The sequence below is a fragment of the Sus scrofa genome, chromosome 18 (genome assembly GCF_054392235.1).
Source record: "Sus scrofa isolate SSC_HxYL_T2T_F1_AM1 chromosome 18, Sscrofa_HxYL_maternal_Yorkshire_Landrace_v2.0, whole genome shotgun sequence".
NCBI lineage: Eukaryota > Metazoa > Chordata > Mammalia > Artiodactyla > Suidae > Sus > Sus scrofa.
The window spans coordinates 62,891,284-62,909,350 of record NC_139400.1 but is presented as its reverse complement, the minus strand read 5'-3'; the positions used below and the strand labels follow the sequence as shown (position 1 = coordinate 62,909,350).

Here is an 18,067-nt window from a genome sequence, read left to right as displayed (position 1 = left end):
TGGTTGCTGAGAGGCAGGGCATCCTCAGCCTGGGGAGAAGAGAAAAGCTGATTAATTTTCCTTAAAGGAGAGCTTCTTAGACCCTTTCATGTGCCTGGTTAGCTTTACTTCATGCATTTAAGACAAGATTATCAAGTTTTTAAGCAAATTAACACCAGAAGATTCTAAAGATCTAAGTTATACACTAAGTGACATCTGACAGAACAATGGGGAATAAACCACAAAACCTAAAAAGTAAAAAGAGCACTGACAGCTTAGCCTCTTTTGGCATTAGCAACCAAAATCAGTTCAAATAGATTGAAGATAAAAAAAAAAAAAAGGAGCTATAAATTCTCACCATTGCTTAAGTCTGGGAGTCCCTCTGCTTTTCAAGAGTGGCTACATTTAGGGGTTCAAATATTACCATCAAGTCTTTATCTTTCTATTCTTTGGAGAAAGGAGTCCTTTTACCCTAGCAGTTTTATACCTTACTACCTATGAACCTGTGTCCCTTTGGGAATACTTTTTTTTTTTTTTTCCAAAGCAGCGTGGCAGACCCTTGAGTCCCAGGTGCAGGAAGGCTACATTCCCTCTCAAGTCTGGACACTGAATCTAATGGGAATTGTTTGTCAAATAAACAGTGTTTATTTGTTTTGTCATTATAAAACAAGACAAATGCGGTTATTCATATTTGTGTTACGATTTGAGATAAAATGATAAAATCTACAATTAATGCTTATCACAATTTTTCTTAAGGATTAGTTGAATATTTTTAAGGCTTTTAAAAATTAATTCTGAAAGCTTCATCTTTATTAACCAAGTACTAAGTAATTACTTCAACATAATTCTGAGTATACATCATGTGCAACTCTGGTGTTTAGTAATTTAAACAGTAGAAAACAAACATGCACTAGAATCTTAGATGTAGAGGTCAACTAAATTGCATGTGTTTGAGAAATAATTTTTTTTCAAGTTTAAGGGTATGGGTTTTAATATAATACATATTTTAAGGGACTTCCTCTGCTCTTAATAAAAAAAAGGTGTAATTTGTTTATGTAAGAATACTTAACATGAGCTCTCTTGGTAGATCTTTAAGTGCGCAGTACAGTGTTGCATGCAGGACAATTTTGTGCAGCAGATCTTTAGACTTATTCAGCTGGAAAAACTAAGTTTATGCTCATTGGTGACCAGCCTCGCATATCCCATCTCCCCAGACCCTTGCAGCCACCTTTCAACTCTGCTTCTATGATTTTGACTGCTTTAGAATCTCATATACATGGAATCGTGCAGGATTTGTCCTTCTGTGCTGAGAGAAATAATTTTTGTGGTTATAGAGCTCTGAATAGATAAAGCATATAGCCTTCCTTGTGGAGTCCCCTTAACATTCAAACGTGCTGGCCTCTTAGCAGAGATCTTGAAGACTTTGAATTTAGTATAAACCCAATTAAACACTCTTCTGATAATACTTATTTATTTTAGGCAAGCAATAGATTTATGAAAACAGGATATCTGTGAGAGATGCAGGCGGGTGGGCAAGGAGGCTCTGCCTCTAGTAATATTTAATGCAAGTAAATACAAAGGAGGAGCTCCTGTCGTGGCGCAGAGGAAGCGAATCTGACCGGCACCCATGAGGACACAGGTTGAATCCCTGGCCTCGCTCCGTGGGTTAAGGATCCTATGTTGCTGTGCGCTGTGGTGTAGGCCGGCAGCTACAGCTCTGATTCGACCCCTAGCCTGGAAACCTCCATATACCATGGGTGTGGCCCTAAAAACCAAAAAAAAAAAAAAAAAAAAAAAAAAAATCAGACAGTGAAATTTAATATTTTTAAAGACATTTTTAAAAAAGTCGAATCATGGCAGTATAAGGCTAATTTTAGACTATGTTATGAGCAAGGAAATTTCTCTTTGGGAAGTTTAGAAAGTAATGTATATGTCTTATATGATGAACCATCATGGATCATTTAATGTGTCCCATTGTATATATTTGAATTTATTTTTTTTTCTGTTGTGAGACTAATGACCAAGGATACCTACCTGTTTCCTTTACTGATTTGCTTTAATCCCTTTACAACCTCAGTGATACTCATCTGTAAGCAGTCAGTTTAACTTGCTCTTACAGTAAGTCAGGTAAGAAAACACGTCTATGGCACAGCACACCGTGTTGTGTTTGGTAGTTCAAGTTTATTACTGTGATTAATGACAATGATAACTGTTATTATTTTTGCATCATTTAGCATATTGACATTTTTGCCATAGGAAACCCTCACAGCAATCAAGATAATGAAGATATTCATCCATTTAGGATTAATTTTTAAAGCTTGGATTTTGAAACTATGTTTGAGATCAATTTGAAGGATGAAAACATTAGGATTATTACTGTTTACCAAATAAATGACCTGCTGAGGAAGATACAAAACAGTATAAAAAGTGTAATTTAAAGTTTGTGCACAACCTACTGTAGAAAATGAAGGCTTATGAGTTGATTTTTCACAGTCAAAATATTCTCTTCCCCCTTCCTAAAATATTCTTAAACAGATAAGGTTGTGGTTATTGTCACCAAGCTTTTTTTTTTTTTTAATTTTTTAATTAGAGCAGGGCATTCTACCTCTAAGTTTCTAGTTGGAGGTTGAAGCTCTGTAAAATGAAATAGGAACCACTGTTATGTGAGCACTCTAGGTAGGCAAGTTATATTTAGCTTTAAAGGTAGTTCAGAATATTAGAGATGAGAATATGAAAGCTACTCATCTGGGTGATGTTTTAAGAAATGCTTCTCAACAAAGACCAAAGCAAAGATTAAGGCTGGGTGCTGCCAGTACAAAGGGATAAGAAGCAAGGATTCGGTTTCACCAGTAGACATTTTCTTGAGGAAAGACCACATGCACAAGAGCCCTGACTCTGTGAGTGTGCAGATAAAGAAAGATTGAGTTGCTGGTACTGCCTCGGGGCCTGGAGAAGCACATATAGAGGAACAATGGCTCGCCTTTCAAAAGCTCCAAAGTGAAGCCCCAGACTCACTTCTCCTCCGTCACTGAGATCATTCTGTTTATTTATTTTTAACTTTCTTGCTCAAGAAGATAAAAGAGTCAGTCGGAAAATCTGGACAAAGAATATACATAAGAATATTAAAATATGTCTGGGAAGAGGTGAGAATACAAAATATAAAATGCTGTGTACCAAAGGAGAGGAGAAGGGAGTGGGATGGACAGGGAGCTTGGGGTTAATAGCTGCAGACTATTGCCTTTGGAATGGATGAGCAATGAGATCCTGCTGTGTTAGCACTGGGAACTATGTCTGGTCACTTATGATGGAGCAGGATCATGTGAGAAAATAGAATGTGTACATGTGTGTGTGTGACTGGGTCCCCTTGCTGTACAGTAGGAAATTGACAGAACACTGTAAACCAGCTATAATGGAAAAAAGGAAAAGTCATTATATATATATTAAAAAAATACTCTGTAGTCTAGCACATTCGGAAGTGACCTCAGATTTCATTCTGAGATCTCTAGCAGCTAGCAAAAAGAAGGAAACTAGATCACTTACAAGCATCAAGATTTCCATGCAATTAAAATAAGCAACCTTCTTTACTGGTACTAAAGAGACAGATTTCTCTTGTTAGTCCTAAGAGTTAGGGAAATTGTGATTTCCTCTCTTTTGTCTCAAATGTTATGCAGAATCTTTTGATTTCCAAAGGACTAAACGAAAGTTGGGCATCCCTCAATGATTAAAGTGAAAGACAAAAAATTTCCCCAACATTATTTCATCCCTAGAAAAAAAAGCTTTTGACATTTTGAATCATGGCATAGATTATTATTTTTAGCACAAACTAAGTGCCAGTAATAACCAAGGTGTTGCCAGACTTTGGAAACCAACACTTAGCCTCTCTTATGCATGCTGTTTTGCAGGTCGCAACGTGCATTTATCATCACGTCAAATTTTTATAGTGTGTCTGTGGAGTAGATACTACTGTCTCTATTGATAGCAGTCTGCATATTGGTTTGCGGTCAAGGGAGTTACCCAGGCTCACACAGCATGGAAGTGGTGTAGTTGGACCTCAAGCCAGACCACATCGCTCTCTCTTAAGATAGTCTCTTTTCACTCCTGCAGCAAATGTGATTCAATTTTGCAAGGAAGACTTCCCGCTTACTCTTTGATCATATACACATAGACAGTTCTTTCCAAGACTTATTTCATATATTAGTGACATACCTGCATCTATTGCTTTAATCTTGATAATGTGAAATAGATGGGGAAATAATAAAATCACTGCTGTTTATCAGGTAGTACACCATTGTTTCATTTGGTTATTCCAATAGCCCTGTAAAGCCAGTCTCATTGTTTGCATTTTGCAGAAGAGAAAACTGACGGCAGAAGACGTGAGAAAGTAATATGGCTGCTATGTGACAGGGTCAAAATTCTATCTCGACCTGTCTGACTCCAAAGACGCTGCCCTTGACCCTCACCTTGGCGGCTTGGCAGCTTTCATGATGTGTACCAAGCAAGCACGATGGTTGGGTTGAGTGTGAGACGACTGTTGCTCTGCCCTTACCAGTAAAATTATGGAAAGTATAGCTGCTCCCTGCAGGGGGTACTCAGTAAACACCCACCCACTTTCTAGTGCAGATTCAGGCTGATGAACAGGTGCACTTCTTAGGCAGTCTTCACATCTGTATTTTGTATCTGAGTTTGTATCAGGACTTCGGCGGTTCCCACGATGAAGCTGCCAGCCACTTCCCATGAGGTCCTTAAAGTGAGTGGTGGGGAGAATGCGCTTGTACCTCTGATGAGGGGGCGTGAATGTAGAGGCCACAGTAGACTCTCCACTTGAGGATCAGCACATGACCATCCCTGGCCTTCCCTGGACTATGGCGCTTGAGGAAGCAAACGGGTGCTGCCATTTTCAGTTCAGCGGGCCAAGGCAAAGCACGGTTTTAGCGCGAGGAGGTTGAACCCAGTCCGGCTTCCTTTCCAAGTCAGAGCACTCAGTTTTCTCTGTCACGGTTCCTCTCCACACACACTCCCATGCTTTCAATTTATTTTTGTGTACATGTTTCATGTCTGTCTTCAGGGCCCTGCTATGAGTGCAAAACAAGAAAAATAAATACGCCCCCACCATAAAGGAATCTGTGATCCTGCAGAGAGTGAAGGGGAAAGACAAGAATTTCAGATGAAATCCTCTCCAGGGTATGTAAGCCAAATGCCCAAGAAAAATTATGAAGATTAAATGCATTAGTCAGCAGAGAGATGCGAGTGAAAACAACGATGAATGTCAGATTATGTTGAATAAAGTAGCAAAACTTTAAAAGCCTGGGTAGAGCCCCAGGTTGGCAGAGCTGGGGGTTATAGAGGCCAACATGCGTCTCTGTTGAAACTGCACATCAGTACAGACATTCTAGAGAGCGGTTTGATACGACTTGGCCAACAAGCTTACCTACTCCCATGACCCCGCGATTCTGCTCTTTGATACGTATCTCAATAAAATTCGCAAACAAGTCCATAGGGGTCATGTATGAAGATAATTCTGGTGGCCAGGAATTCATCATCAAAAGTTTAGGTAAAGGGTGGGTGGCATCCGTCACAGAGTGTTATGAAGCAGAAGTACCCACACAATTACCCATATCCAAGGGTCATTAAAGAGTGTAGAGGAGTTCCTGTTGTGGCTCAGCAGGTTAAAAACCCGACTAGTATCCATAAGAATGCAGGTTCAGTCTCTGGCCTTGCTCAGTAGCTTAAGGATCTGGTATTGCTGTGCAGTGGTGTGGGCCTGCAGCTGCAGCTGCAGCTCTGATTCAGCCCTAGCCTGGGAACTTGCATGTACTGCAGGTGCAGCCCCCTAAAAATAAAGAAAAAGAAAGTGTGGAGAAATGGAGCAGCATGAAATCTATCACAGTATTCAGTTGAATATGTTAATGTGCATGTGTAAGAACAGTACATATTTTCTGGGAATAATTATTAATAAAAGGATAGATAGTCTGTATAGTAGAATGTTTCTTATGGGAAGAGGAGACTAGGAATGGAGATTGGGAATAAAAGGGAAATAAACATAACACAGTGTCGGGAGTTCCCACTGTGATCTGGCAGGTTAGGAAGCTGACATAGTGTTTGTGTGGACGCAGGTTCCATCTCTGGCCTCGCTCAGTGGGTTAAGGATCTGGCATTGCCGCAGGCTGTGGCATAGGTTGCAGATGTGGCTTGGATCTGCTGTGGCTGTGGCTGTGGCTGTGGCTGTGGCTGTGGCATAGGCCTCAGCTACAACTTCGATTCAACCCCTCACCTGGGAACTTCCATATGCCACAGGTGAGGCCATAAAAAGAAAAAAAAATAGTATCTATCATGAACCAATGATTATAATGTTACATTAAGTTGATATGTTTAATTCAAACCTCTATAGCAGGAAAACAAAAATCATGGAGATTAAAGCTGGTGGAAGGTCATAACTTGAAGAGTTCAGGAAATGTTTCATGGAGGAAGTAGCATTTGATCTGTGTCTCGTGAAAGATGGGGAAAATTTGGACGCGGGGTGGGAAGCTGGCGTGGGTAGTAGATATTGGGTTATATGAAGAGAACCTTCCAGGGGAGAGGGTCAGGACCAGCAAATGCTGGGCAGTCCAGTGACCAGGTTGGTGGCGGGTGTGTGTGTGGCAAGAGTGCAGTGAGAAGAGAGGGGTTCACTGTGGTTGGGACACAGGGTACAGATGCAGCAACGTCGTAGCAGCTAACATCTGGGACCAAGTGTCCGGCCGTGTGCTGAGTCCTTACCTAATTAACCCTCCCAGTGCCGCATCACATCTGTAATCTCCTCATAACCGTCCCCAGCCTCATCCACTTCACACGTGAGGAAACCACATCTTCAAGAGGTAAGTAGCTTTCCAGCCACACATCGAGTACGTGCTGGTCGTGCCGAAAGGCTGGACGTACCTGCCTCCAAAGCCTGTGCTCAGAGGCCTTGCGTCATGTACCAGCCGGTTTCTCTTTCAAGGCCTGACCTCTGTTCTGTCAGTATAGATGCGGAGGGGCCTGGGGAGTGAAGTGGTTAAACCAGTCAAAACTCAGCCCTGTGCTCTGCATGGCTTTAATTATCCCTTACGACTGATTAGTTTGATAGCAAAAGGATATTCGAGGAGGAAGCTGCCCATATTGTAAAGGCCTGCCTATATTATGAAGGCCTTTCTGCTCATGTGTGTCTCATTGAAATGATGGAGGGCTCTGCCAACATCAAGCTAAATAAGGAGAAAACATGTATAAGCTCCCTTTTAACCCTGTGAGAGCTCTGCCTTCTAAAATACCTTCAAGTAACAAATGGGTGAGAACAAAGGAGGCAAAACTGGCCTTTCAACTACAAAGACTGAGGTTTAAGCTTCAGAGAACCGCATTTAGCATGCTGCCCCGATACCGTTAAGCTGCACACTTCGATGCCACATCTGTAAGGAATGGTTCTGTGTCTCCACTTATTGAACTGGAATGTAGGACATGTCATTCTGGTTAATCGAGGAATATATTTGGTTTGTTGGAACTCAGCAGCCAGGGCCAGTGACTACGGCTGTTCCTACATTTCGGAAAGTGACATTTGCAACCTGAGAAACCGTTAAGGGTAGAAGCCCACCAATGGAAAACAAAAGCCGAGATGTTTGGGCTTTTAGCGGTAGCCCATGTGAACTGAAGTTTCACAAGGTCTGTTTTTTATTTGTGCATCTCTACCCATTTCTCAAATTCTTCCTTTGCTATTTACACATCAAAACATCTGGCATTGGGCTTCTAGCACCTGCTCTAGGAAGCAGAGATTTCCTCCTAAAACATGCTCTTAAATGGCAAAATTTAACGTAATATTTCTTATTTAGTTCAAAGTGAATGTTTTAAAATATGCTTCTCAACAAATATGTGGTTTAAGTAACAGTCAAAATAATTTTAACAAAAGAAATACCCAAACCTGAAGATCTTGGTAAAAGAATAAAACAAGTGAAGGATTCAACACACAGACTGCAAACAGACTCTTCATAGTTTAGACCTGGAAGACTCTACAGGACATCTGTTTAACATCTTGCAGTTTGAAGAACTCTGCCTTGAAAAACCTTCTGTACCAATGACACAGAATAAAAGGTTATGTTATGACTTTCAGATGGAAACCTGCAAAAGTTTATCTGCTGGACTGAACCATTAACTCTTACTACTGCTGATTCCGACTGCTGAGAAGAGTTTTCTTGTGTGCATTATAACGTTTTTGGTTTAACATCAGAAACAACAGAGAATTTTTACGTGGCGAGCGTGCTGTGGAATGAATAGAATGTTTGAGTGGTGATGTCCAGATGGAACAAAAGTCCCCCCAGCAGGGATTTTATAGAGCACGTGGTAATAATAAGCAGGTAAGCCTATATACTGGATTGGGAACAAAAGCATCCTATTTGAAATATGAGCATGTTACAAATACCTCCGTCACTGGAACCATTCATTGAAAGGTTTTTTTTTTAGGGGAGAAAACAAGAGTCTCTCTGCTTCCAAGTATGGATGAAGGAAAGCACCCTTCTATTGATGTGTCAAAAATCATAGTTGATAAGGAGGTACTGTCATTTGGAGTAAAGTAGAAGAAAAATTGATTGGAAATCCCTTTTGAGATCAGTTTGCTACCAGAATTGCATTGTCTTTGCTTACAGTCTCCTTGGCTCTTGAGGGTAACAACAAGCAGGAGTGGTTTTACACACACCAGGGTCTGCAGTGGTCAGCAGGAGCGGTTTTTACACACACCAGGGTCTGCAGTGGTCAGCAGGAGCGGTTTTTACACACACCAGGGTCTGCAGTGGTCAGCAGGAGCGGTTTTTACACACACCAGGGTCTGCAGTGGTCAGCAGGAGCGGTTTTACACACACCAGGGTCTGCAGTGGTCAGCAGGAGCGGTTTTACACACACCAGGGTCTGCAGTGGTCAGCAGGAGCGGTTTTTACACACACCAGGGTCTGCAGTGGTCAGCAGGAGCGGTTTTTACACACACCAGGGTCTGCAGTGGTCAGCAGGAGCGGTTTTTACACACACCAGGGTCTGCAGTGGTCAGCAGGAGCGGTTTTTACACACACCAGGGTCTGCAGTGGTCAGCAGGAGCGGTTTTACACACACCAGGGTCTGCAGTGGTCAGCAGGAGCGGTTTTACACACACCAGGGTCTGCAGTGGTCAGCAGGAGCGGTTTTTACACACACCAGGGTCTGCAGTGGTCAGCAGGAGCGGTTTTACACACACCAGGGTCTGCAGTGGTCAGCAGGAGCGGTTTTACACACACCAGGGTCTGCAGTGGTCAGCAGGAGTGGTTTTACACACACCAGGGTCTGCAGTGGTCAGCTGTCATCCGGACGTGCATTTCCTTGATCTGCAGGACGAGGTATTTGCTTCTTCTCCAGCCACACAGGAGGCTCACTGCCAGCCACCCTCTCACCTCTGTGCCCACCGCATCCAGCAGACTCCTCTCAGAAAAGCTATTTGAAGCTCATTGTCCAGCAAGTGTGTGTGTGTGTGTGTGTGTGTGTGTGTGTGTGTGTGTGTGTGTCCGAAAGAGAGAGAACATTTGCTTCAGAGACACACACACCGTCCAACCCAGACGAAGGGAGAATCTGCTGTGCATGGGGCCCGCTGCAAGGGATTTTTCCATGTGCATTTTATTATGCCGAAGCTGACCGTGGTGACAGGTTGCACATTAAATAGCTGTCTTTTCTGAAATTTCGCATTTTCTTCTCTTTGTAGGGACAGTGGCGTAATACTCTTTCGCTTGTATAAACAGTATCATTTACTTACAGGGCGTTGTTCCCCTGCACATTATGAAAGCTGCCGTCTCCCAGCTTGGATGCCATGCTGGACACGGTCACATAGTGACAACCTGTGCTCTCGGGCTCTGTGAGGTGCATACACTTACACTGTTAGTAGCCGGAAGCTTTTACAGGGGAAATAAGTTTCGTACTGTTATTCATTTGGTTTAGAAAATAGCTGCAGAGTCCTCAGACAAATAAGATGGAGCAGAACACGTGGTCTTCGTTATTTAATAACTATCCCCCCGCAAAGGAAACATGGTCTATTTCCCATTTGAGAAGGAGCTTCCAATAAACTAGTAAATAGGGGAAGAGGGCTACACATGTACTAGAATTTTATTGATGTGTCTCCTCGTGCACTTAGAGAACCCTCCCCCACGCCACACACTCACCCAGCATATGTCCACATAGATGTATTCCCAGCTGCTATTAGCATAATCATTACCACATTATAAACAAGCCGGTGGAAAAATAGCCTGAGAGATTTAGATGGCTTGTTTTATAAAGGAAGGCAGGTGGGGATGGAGAACCAGATATTTTTGGAAGAAATGCTTCTTTTTCTCCCTCTTTAGAGAAAAAAAATAGCTCATAAACCTCAATTAATAGCACGAAATGAGGAGGTAGAGTTGAAAGGGGTAATGACATACTCAGTATTTTGCTGGAGAAAAGCCACAGGAAGGTCCATGGTGGAGCCTCTCCCCTGGAAGAAGCCCGCTTTTGATGATGGGAACGTTGAGCCTCTCTTTTTCTTTTCTATTGGCTCACAAGTGGAATACTTTCCTTCTGGTTTAATACAGTTCCTGTTGGTCGAAGCCTCTGGCTCTTTCTTCCTTTCTCTGGTGTTCTTGTTCCTGGAGTTTGACTAGATGAGAAATCCGGACTTAATAGCTAATTCCAAGTTTACTGCCAAGACCAGAAATAAAATATGATGTAAAATATGGCCTTACCTGAAAACTTCAGGACATTAAATGCTGTTCGATCCAGGTTTAGTTGTAAAAAGAACCCAAGACAAAGGAAGGAAAGGATTTTATGAAAGTAAGAGCCGGTCCATGAGTCCAGGTTCGAAGAGATCAGACAACAGGCTGAAAAGAGATTTAGAGTGCTGTCCTCTTCTCCCTTCGTTCTTTTTTTCCGGTTGGTTTTTCCAGGCATACAGAGAATAACTAAGCAGTATGCCAGCCACGGAAGACGCATGGGTGTGGCCTTTTAAACTTCTGACTCAGGCCGTACCCAGAGGACTGTGCGATTAGGATGAAGACGGTCCTGGCGAACGCGGGAGCAATTGTCACGTCCTCTGCGGCCCAGTGATTTGTAAGATTATCTTCATTTCATCAGGCGGGTTTGGCCATGAGTACCTATGAAAGCGATTCGCCTACAAGGTGGATTTCATCAGTTCAACATCCAGGAAGTTCATCTTCAGATACAGTGCTCAAGCACTTCTCCACTTCGGCATGAGATGTCCACTTGGGATGAAGTTAAGGCTTTTCCTCCTGTGATGGCTTAGACTCATTGTGGGAGGACTGTATGGTAGAGCAGACCTGTGGGAAAGGAATGCACACGTATCCACCTGGCATGACTGTCGGTCTGCTGCAGCCGCCGCTTGTGCAGGGACTTCAAATTGCATCAAGTCCTGAAGTGACTTCGTGTTTCATTATAAATAAATTATCGAATATGAAATGTGTTATTCTTATAAATCGGCTTTTTCTAAGATTAAGACAGAGGGTTGGATTATGGGCCTATTTTTCCATTATGTGTTTGCAAAGTTAATAAAGTAATTGATATTGCAAAGACTTTGCCAAAAGGCCAGGCATTTCCAGGCCTTACAATTAAACTGTGATGTCCAAAAGAGCTTGCTGAATGTATTATTTATTGAGCACTGATGGAATATTCAGTGTCGTGTAAGAACAAAGCTAAGCAGTTTGAATAAAATGCATTCACGGTTTGAATAAAAGCATCTAAATATTGTTTCCTATCATAATAGAATCTTAGATTTATAGGACAGAAAAGGACCCTGGAGGATTTCTGTTCTAGACATTCGTTTTATAGAAGGAGAACCAGAGGCTTAGAGAGGGGAAGTGACCGACTTACTCCAGGGCGTAGCCCAACTAGAATTAGACCTCGGTCATGTTGACTCTGAGTACCAGAAGCTTCCCTTTCTCACTGGCTTCATTCCTGGCCATTCTCATCCTCTCATCCTTTTTGCTCACTTTCTGCAGCATCTTTCCAGCTGGAGTCTTAGCCTCTGGCCGTCCCCGACCCCAGTCCATCCTGTGCACAACTATAAGGTTAACCTTAAAGCTTACTTTGAATTAAGGATCCCTGATTTTCATCAGTCAGGGTTCTCTAGCGGAACAGAACCAGTAGGAGAGAGCTATAAAGAGACAAACAAACACATAAAATAAGGAGGAACCAGCTGACATGATGATGGAGTCTGAGTCATCCCGAGACCTGCAGTTGGCACACTGGAGACCCGTGAAAGCTAGTCACGTAGTTCTAGTCCGAATCCGAAGGCCTGAGAATCAGGAGAGACGGGGTTAACTCCAGGCCACGGGTGAGAGAAGACCGGTGTCCCAGTTCCCACGTCAGGCAGGCAGCGTGCCCTCCTGCTTCTGTTCAGGTCTCCATTGATTGGATGGAGGTCTCCACATCTGGGAAACAGCCTGCCTGATCTGGTCTACGGATTCAGATGTACCTGCCGTCTAGAAATATCCTCACAGACATACTCCGATTGGCGCTGGAACAAAAACCTGGCCCGGTCAGGTTGATACATGAAATTAACTGTCCTACCTTCCTTAAGAAGCTAAGATGGCTATGTTTTCTTTTCGGTAGAGCATTCTATTCATTTCAAACCCTCTCATAGCTTAATCTTATCAGATCTTCGCCTGGACACAGAAAGAGGAGGGAGTGCTGGCTTTGAGTGCCAGATTGCTCTGCGGTACTAAGAAACTCTTTTACTGTTTATTTTTCTTGTTACAAAAGAAATACATGTTTACCATAAAAATGCAGATAATGTAGATACATTAAAGAAGGAAATAAATGTTTTCCTTAATTCAGGAGTCATGGGTAGCCTCTTTTTCGGGTGTTTTAGCCTTTCTGTGTGCCATCAGTTTTATAAAATGCTCCACACAAGACCCATTCTGATGTGCTCTCGTTTTCAACTCACGTACGCGTATAGCTTGTAAGGATTGTTTTTAATCGTTTCATAGTACAGTTAGTCCTGGAAGACCACGGGTTGCCACTGCACGGATCCACACATATGCAGACTTCTTACAAGAGAAATCTACTGCGTACTACACAGTTGCTGGTGTACTGAACCCGCTGACGTGGAACCTCAGGCATGGAGGGTCCACGGCATGTGGATTTCCCTGCAGATGGGTGGCTGCCCCTAACCCTCAAGCTGTTTAAAGGCAACTTTATTTGTTCTGTGGACATTCCATAATTTGTTAACTAGTTCAGCCCTGGATATCACAATGATTTCCATTTTATGCTGATACACAACTTTGCACATGTGTGTAATTATTCGTTTAGAAAAAAACTCTTACAGGTGAATTTTATTTTCTTTATCACATTAACTCTGAATCACTTTGCCTCATTTTCACCTCCGAATCCTAACTGTGATTTCTACAGCCTTGTAAAACAGATATGACTTAGTGACCTCAGTTTTATATCGACTTGTAGTCCTTTCTTTTTTGCGTGTGAAGTTTAGTCCTCCAGTGAGCTATGGGCTTCCTGAAGGGAAGAATCATATTTTATATTTTCTTTATAGGTGTAAACAAATACATAATAATTGATTTGAGTTGTTAATAAATTTATTATGGGCTTGTAGGCTGTTTTCAGGTCAGTAGTCTAAAACCTAGAGATCATCTTGTGTAGTTTCTATCAGCTTTGAAAATTTGATAGCTCACGAGACAGTTTATATGTAAGTAGTAAGATTCTCAATCTTTTTATTGATTGGCATACATTACTGGGTACTTTGCGTAGATTATTGCAGTGGTTATGTTTGAAAGTGCAATGAGCTGCAAGAGACACTCTTTCTACATGTAAACATATAGCTTACACTCCAGGTCATACAGGAAATACAAAATTATTTGGGGAGCTCTTGCTTGCCTGGGTGTAACGTCTGTGGGGAAGTGTTTCCATTTGATGGATGACGTGGACGTTGCCCTTCGTAAAAGCGAGAGTCACCGTCACTGTCACTTTACACTGTCACTTTACACTGTCACTGTTTGGGCTTTTCCTTTATATTTGGTCTTATCTAAACTTTCTGTAGACTTGATTATGGATTTTCTACTATGGATTGAACATATTGCATCCTAAAAACAGAACTCTTTTTTGGTAATAACTAAGGATAAAGCCTAATGAGCCTCGGAGTAGTCACTACGTTTAAATGGAGCGTGGAAGTAGAGCAGGCATTGAAGACGTGCAGGCATCGGCTGAAACACCGTCAGGAGAAAAGCATGATGGTTGTCCTCAGTGACCTCTGCCCACGGGGTCATCGTCCAGTTGGAAATTTGGACACACACCCCTCTGGTGTGTTAATTTCCCCTGTGATGCAATTAGACATTAACGTAATGCGATTCAAATGTATAGGCAAGAAGAATTAGTGGGACTAAGAGGACTGAGGAAAGAGTCATTGAGAAAAAGACATTTAAGCAGGACTTTGAAAGGTAGGGTGTGGGGTGGGGGTTACGGAAAGTGCATCGTAGGTGTGAGGAAGAAGAGGCAGTATGAGTACCTGAAAAAGCGTAGTTGTTCCTGGAATGTTGAAGAGCCTAGTTTCGTGTGTAAATCAAGGATGAAGGAGAAGGAAAGTGGTGGAAGGGAAAACTGGCAGAGTGGATTGCAGTCTGGTTCTGAGGAGTGTTCGGTGCCATCCTGAGTGGCTTGGAATTTGTTCCACAGGCGTTGGCAGCAATGAGGAGAGGGTTTTATGAGGCAATGGCACATTTGGGCTTATCTCTTAGGAAAATTATTTTAGACACTAGAAGTAAGAGAGCAATTGAGAGTCTTTACAAATAATAGCTCAGGATGATGCTCCGCAATCATAAATTGAAAAGACAGCCTACAGAATGGGGAACAATATTTGCAAATTATGTATTTGATAAGGGGTTATATCCAAAATAAATAAAGAACTCATAGAACCTGATAGCAAAAAAACCTAAATAATCCAGTTTAAAATGCTTATGGGCTGAATAGACATTTACAAAAAAATTTTTTAAGTATAGTTGATTTACAATATTGTGTCAATTTCCACCCTGCAGCAAAGTGACTCAGCTATATATATATTCTTTTTTAAAGTATTATTTTGCAAATGGTCTGTCCCAGGAGATTGGATATATTCCCTGTGCTATACAATAGCACCTTATTGTGAATAGGTATTTCTCTAAAGAATATATATTAATGGCCAACAGGTACATGAGAAGATGCTCAACATCACTAGTCAGGGAAATGCAGCTAAAAACCACAATGAGATATCACTTTACACCTGTAAGAATGACCATCGTCAAAAAGACGAGAAATAACAAATGCTGGTATGGATGTAGGGGAAAGGAAACTCTTGTGCACCGTCGGTGGATTGTAAATTGGTACAACCACTGTGAAAAACAGTGTGAAAGATCTTCAAAAAATTAAAAATAGAACTACCGTATGATCTAGCCATTCCACTTATAGGAATATATCCAAAGGAAATGAAAATACTAACTTGAAAAGATATATGCACCCCCACTCTCATAGCAGCATTATTTGCGATAGCTAGACATGGAAACAACCTAAATGTCCATTGATGGATAAATGGGCAAAGGAATTCTGAGATATGCACAATTGATTATTATTCAACAATAAAAAATAAGGGAGGCTTACCATTTTCAATAATAAAGATGGACCTTGAAGGCATAATGCTAAGTGAAATGCATCAGAGAGACATATAAATACTCTACGATCTCACTTTTATACGGAACCTAAAAAAAACCAAAAAACAATGCCACCAAACTTAGAGGAAAAAAAAGATCAGATCTGTAGTTACCAGAGTCAGGGCATGGAGAGAGGGGGGCATCGGAGGAAGTTGGTTAAAGGTACAGGCTTCTAGTTGTAAGGTAAATAAGCACTAGGAATAATGCCATGTAAACTTGGTGACTATAGTTGACATTGCCTTATGATTTATAAGAGAGAGTAGATCTTAAGAGTTTTCATCACCAAGAAAAAATTTTCTCTTTGTTGGATCTATATGACATGATGGATGCTTACTAAGCCTGTTGTAATCATCCCTGATAAATGCAAAGCAAACCACCATGCCATACACCTGAAACTTATACAGTGATGTATGTCAGTTGTTCTCAGTGAAACAAGAAAAAAAGGTGATTTATTTATTTACAATAGTGGCTGTACAGGCTGATGAAGGGACAACACTTTAATCGATTTTTTTTTTTTTTTTTTTTTTTGGTCGTTCTAGGGCTGCACCCGTGGCATGTAGAAGTTCCCAGGCTAGGAGTCCAATCAAAGCTGCAGCTGCTGGCCTACACTACAGCCACAGCAACGTGGGATCTGAGCCATGTCTGTGACCTACACCACAGCTCATATCAACGCCAGATCCTTAACCCACTGAGAGAGGCGGGGATCGAACCGTGACCTCATGGATACTAGTTGGCTTCATTAACCACTGAGCCACTACAGGAACTCCCAACTGAATTTAAACTATCCTGGATTTTGTCTGTGACCTTGGATCTTCCAGTATTTTTATGGGACATCAGTGCCTTATGTTTTCCTTTGCTAATGATTGTTATCTCTTTTAAGAAGGGATATTTATATTGTAGGTATGGCTAGTGCTACTAAGTATTCCTGATATCTAACAGCCTGGATTTCATCTTCTCTTCAATACCTAGTCTTTTATCAGGTTGCATTAACTTTGGGGGACAAATTCTGCCCCATTCCACTTCTTCTTGGACACAAAGGCAGGAGCAGAGGCAGATCCAATAGAGAACTGGTTACTCCTGCTGGGACGCAGGATGGCTACCCTCACATTGAGGCCTTTGTTATCATAACGATATCCTAACAGGAGTCTTGTCCTGAGGAAAAAGATTCGTTTGAGAACCATGTAATCTTATCCCATGAAGAAGACATTAAATTCACTAAGTGATTATTCGAACATTATGAGCAAATACAAATATGCTGATATACTTCTCTTTTGTCCCTGATTTCAGTTCCCTCAGAAAGGTCTCTGTAGCCAGAGGGTCATTGGTCTTTTCCCTTTCCCTTTTACCCTCATGTTCTCATTTGTTGTCTTGACGTGATGGTAAACGGGATTGTTTCCTTGATTTCTCTTTCTGGTCTTTCACTATTAGGGCAGAGAAACATGAGAGATTTCTGTGTATGTATTAATTTTCAATCCTGCACCTTTTACCAAATTGACTGATGAGCTCTTACAGCTTTCTGGTAGCATCTTTAGGGTTTTCCAGGTATTTGTCATCTGCAAACAGTGATAGTTTTACTTCTTCCTTTACAATTTGGGTTCCTTTTATTTCTATAAAAAATTTTTTTTTACTATAGTTGATTTGCAGTGCTCTGTCAATTTCTGCTGTACACCAAAGTAACCCAGGTATACATATATATACATATACATATATATATACACACACACACATTCTTTTCTTCCCATTGTCCTCCGTCACGTTCCATCACAAGTGATCAGATATAGGTCCCTGGACTATTCAGCAGAACCTCATTGCTTCCACTTTCCAAATGCAATAGTTTGCATCTACTAACCCCTAATTTTTTCTTCTCTGATTGCCATAGCTAGGACTTCCAAAACTAGGTGGTGAGAGTGGACATCCTTGTCTTGTTCCTGATCTTAGCAGGAATTCTTTCAGCTTTTCACCATTGGGAATGATTTTAGGTGTGGGTTTGTCATATATGGCCTTTATTATGTTGAGGTGGGTTCCCTCTATGCCCACTTTCTGAAGGGTTTTTATCAGAAATGGGTATAGGATTTTGTCAAAAGCTTTTTCAGCAACTATTGAGAGGATCATATGTTTTTATTCTTCAGTTCGTTGATGTGGCGTATCATACTTATTGATTTGCAGATATTGAAAAATCCTTGCATCCTTGGGATAAATCCCACTTGATCATTGTGCACAAACCTTTTAGTGTATTTCTGGATTTAATGTTCGCTAGTATTTTGTTGAGGATGTTTGCTTATATTTTCATCAGTGATATTGGCCTGTAATTTTCCTTTTTTGTGGTGTCTTTGGTTTTGGTATCAGGGTAATGGTGGTCTCATAGAATGAGTTTGGGAGTCTTCCTTTCTCTGCAA

The 18,067-nt window shown here is 41.5% G+C and overlaps 1 protein-coding gene across 19 annotated transcripts in view; it reads left to right on the top strand.

Annotated features, from left to right (window-relative positions):
* SUGCT (succinyl-CoA:glutarate-CoA transferase) overlaps positions 1 to 18,067 on the top strand; it is a 643,257-nt gene that overhangs the window by 339,249 nt on the left and 285,941 nt on the right. Inside the window, exons 13-17 of one of the 19 annotated variants that reach the window (XR_014833261.1) lie at positions 5,045 to 5,160; positions 6,093 to 6,273; positions 6,753 to 6,833; positions 8,093 to 8,336; positions 10,911 to 11,608. The exons of 16 other annotated variants lie outside the window; for them this stretch is intronic. Coding sequence is in view for 2 of the 3 variants with exons in the window: in XM_085004895.1 (XP_084861021.1) it covers positions 3,882 to 3,920 (39 nt within the window). In the remaining variant the exon portion in view is untranslated. Of the gene's footprint in view, positions 1 to 3,881; positions 4,260 to 5,044; positions 6,009 to 6,092; positions 6,274 to 6,752; positions 6,834 to 8,092; positions 8,337 to 10,910; positions 11,609 to 18,067 lie in introns of those variants that run through there. 2 more of the 19 variants (XM_085004896.1, XM_085004895.1) reach the window with 2 other exon arrangements.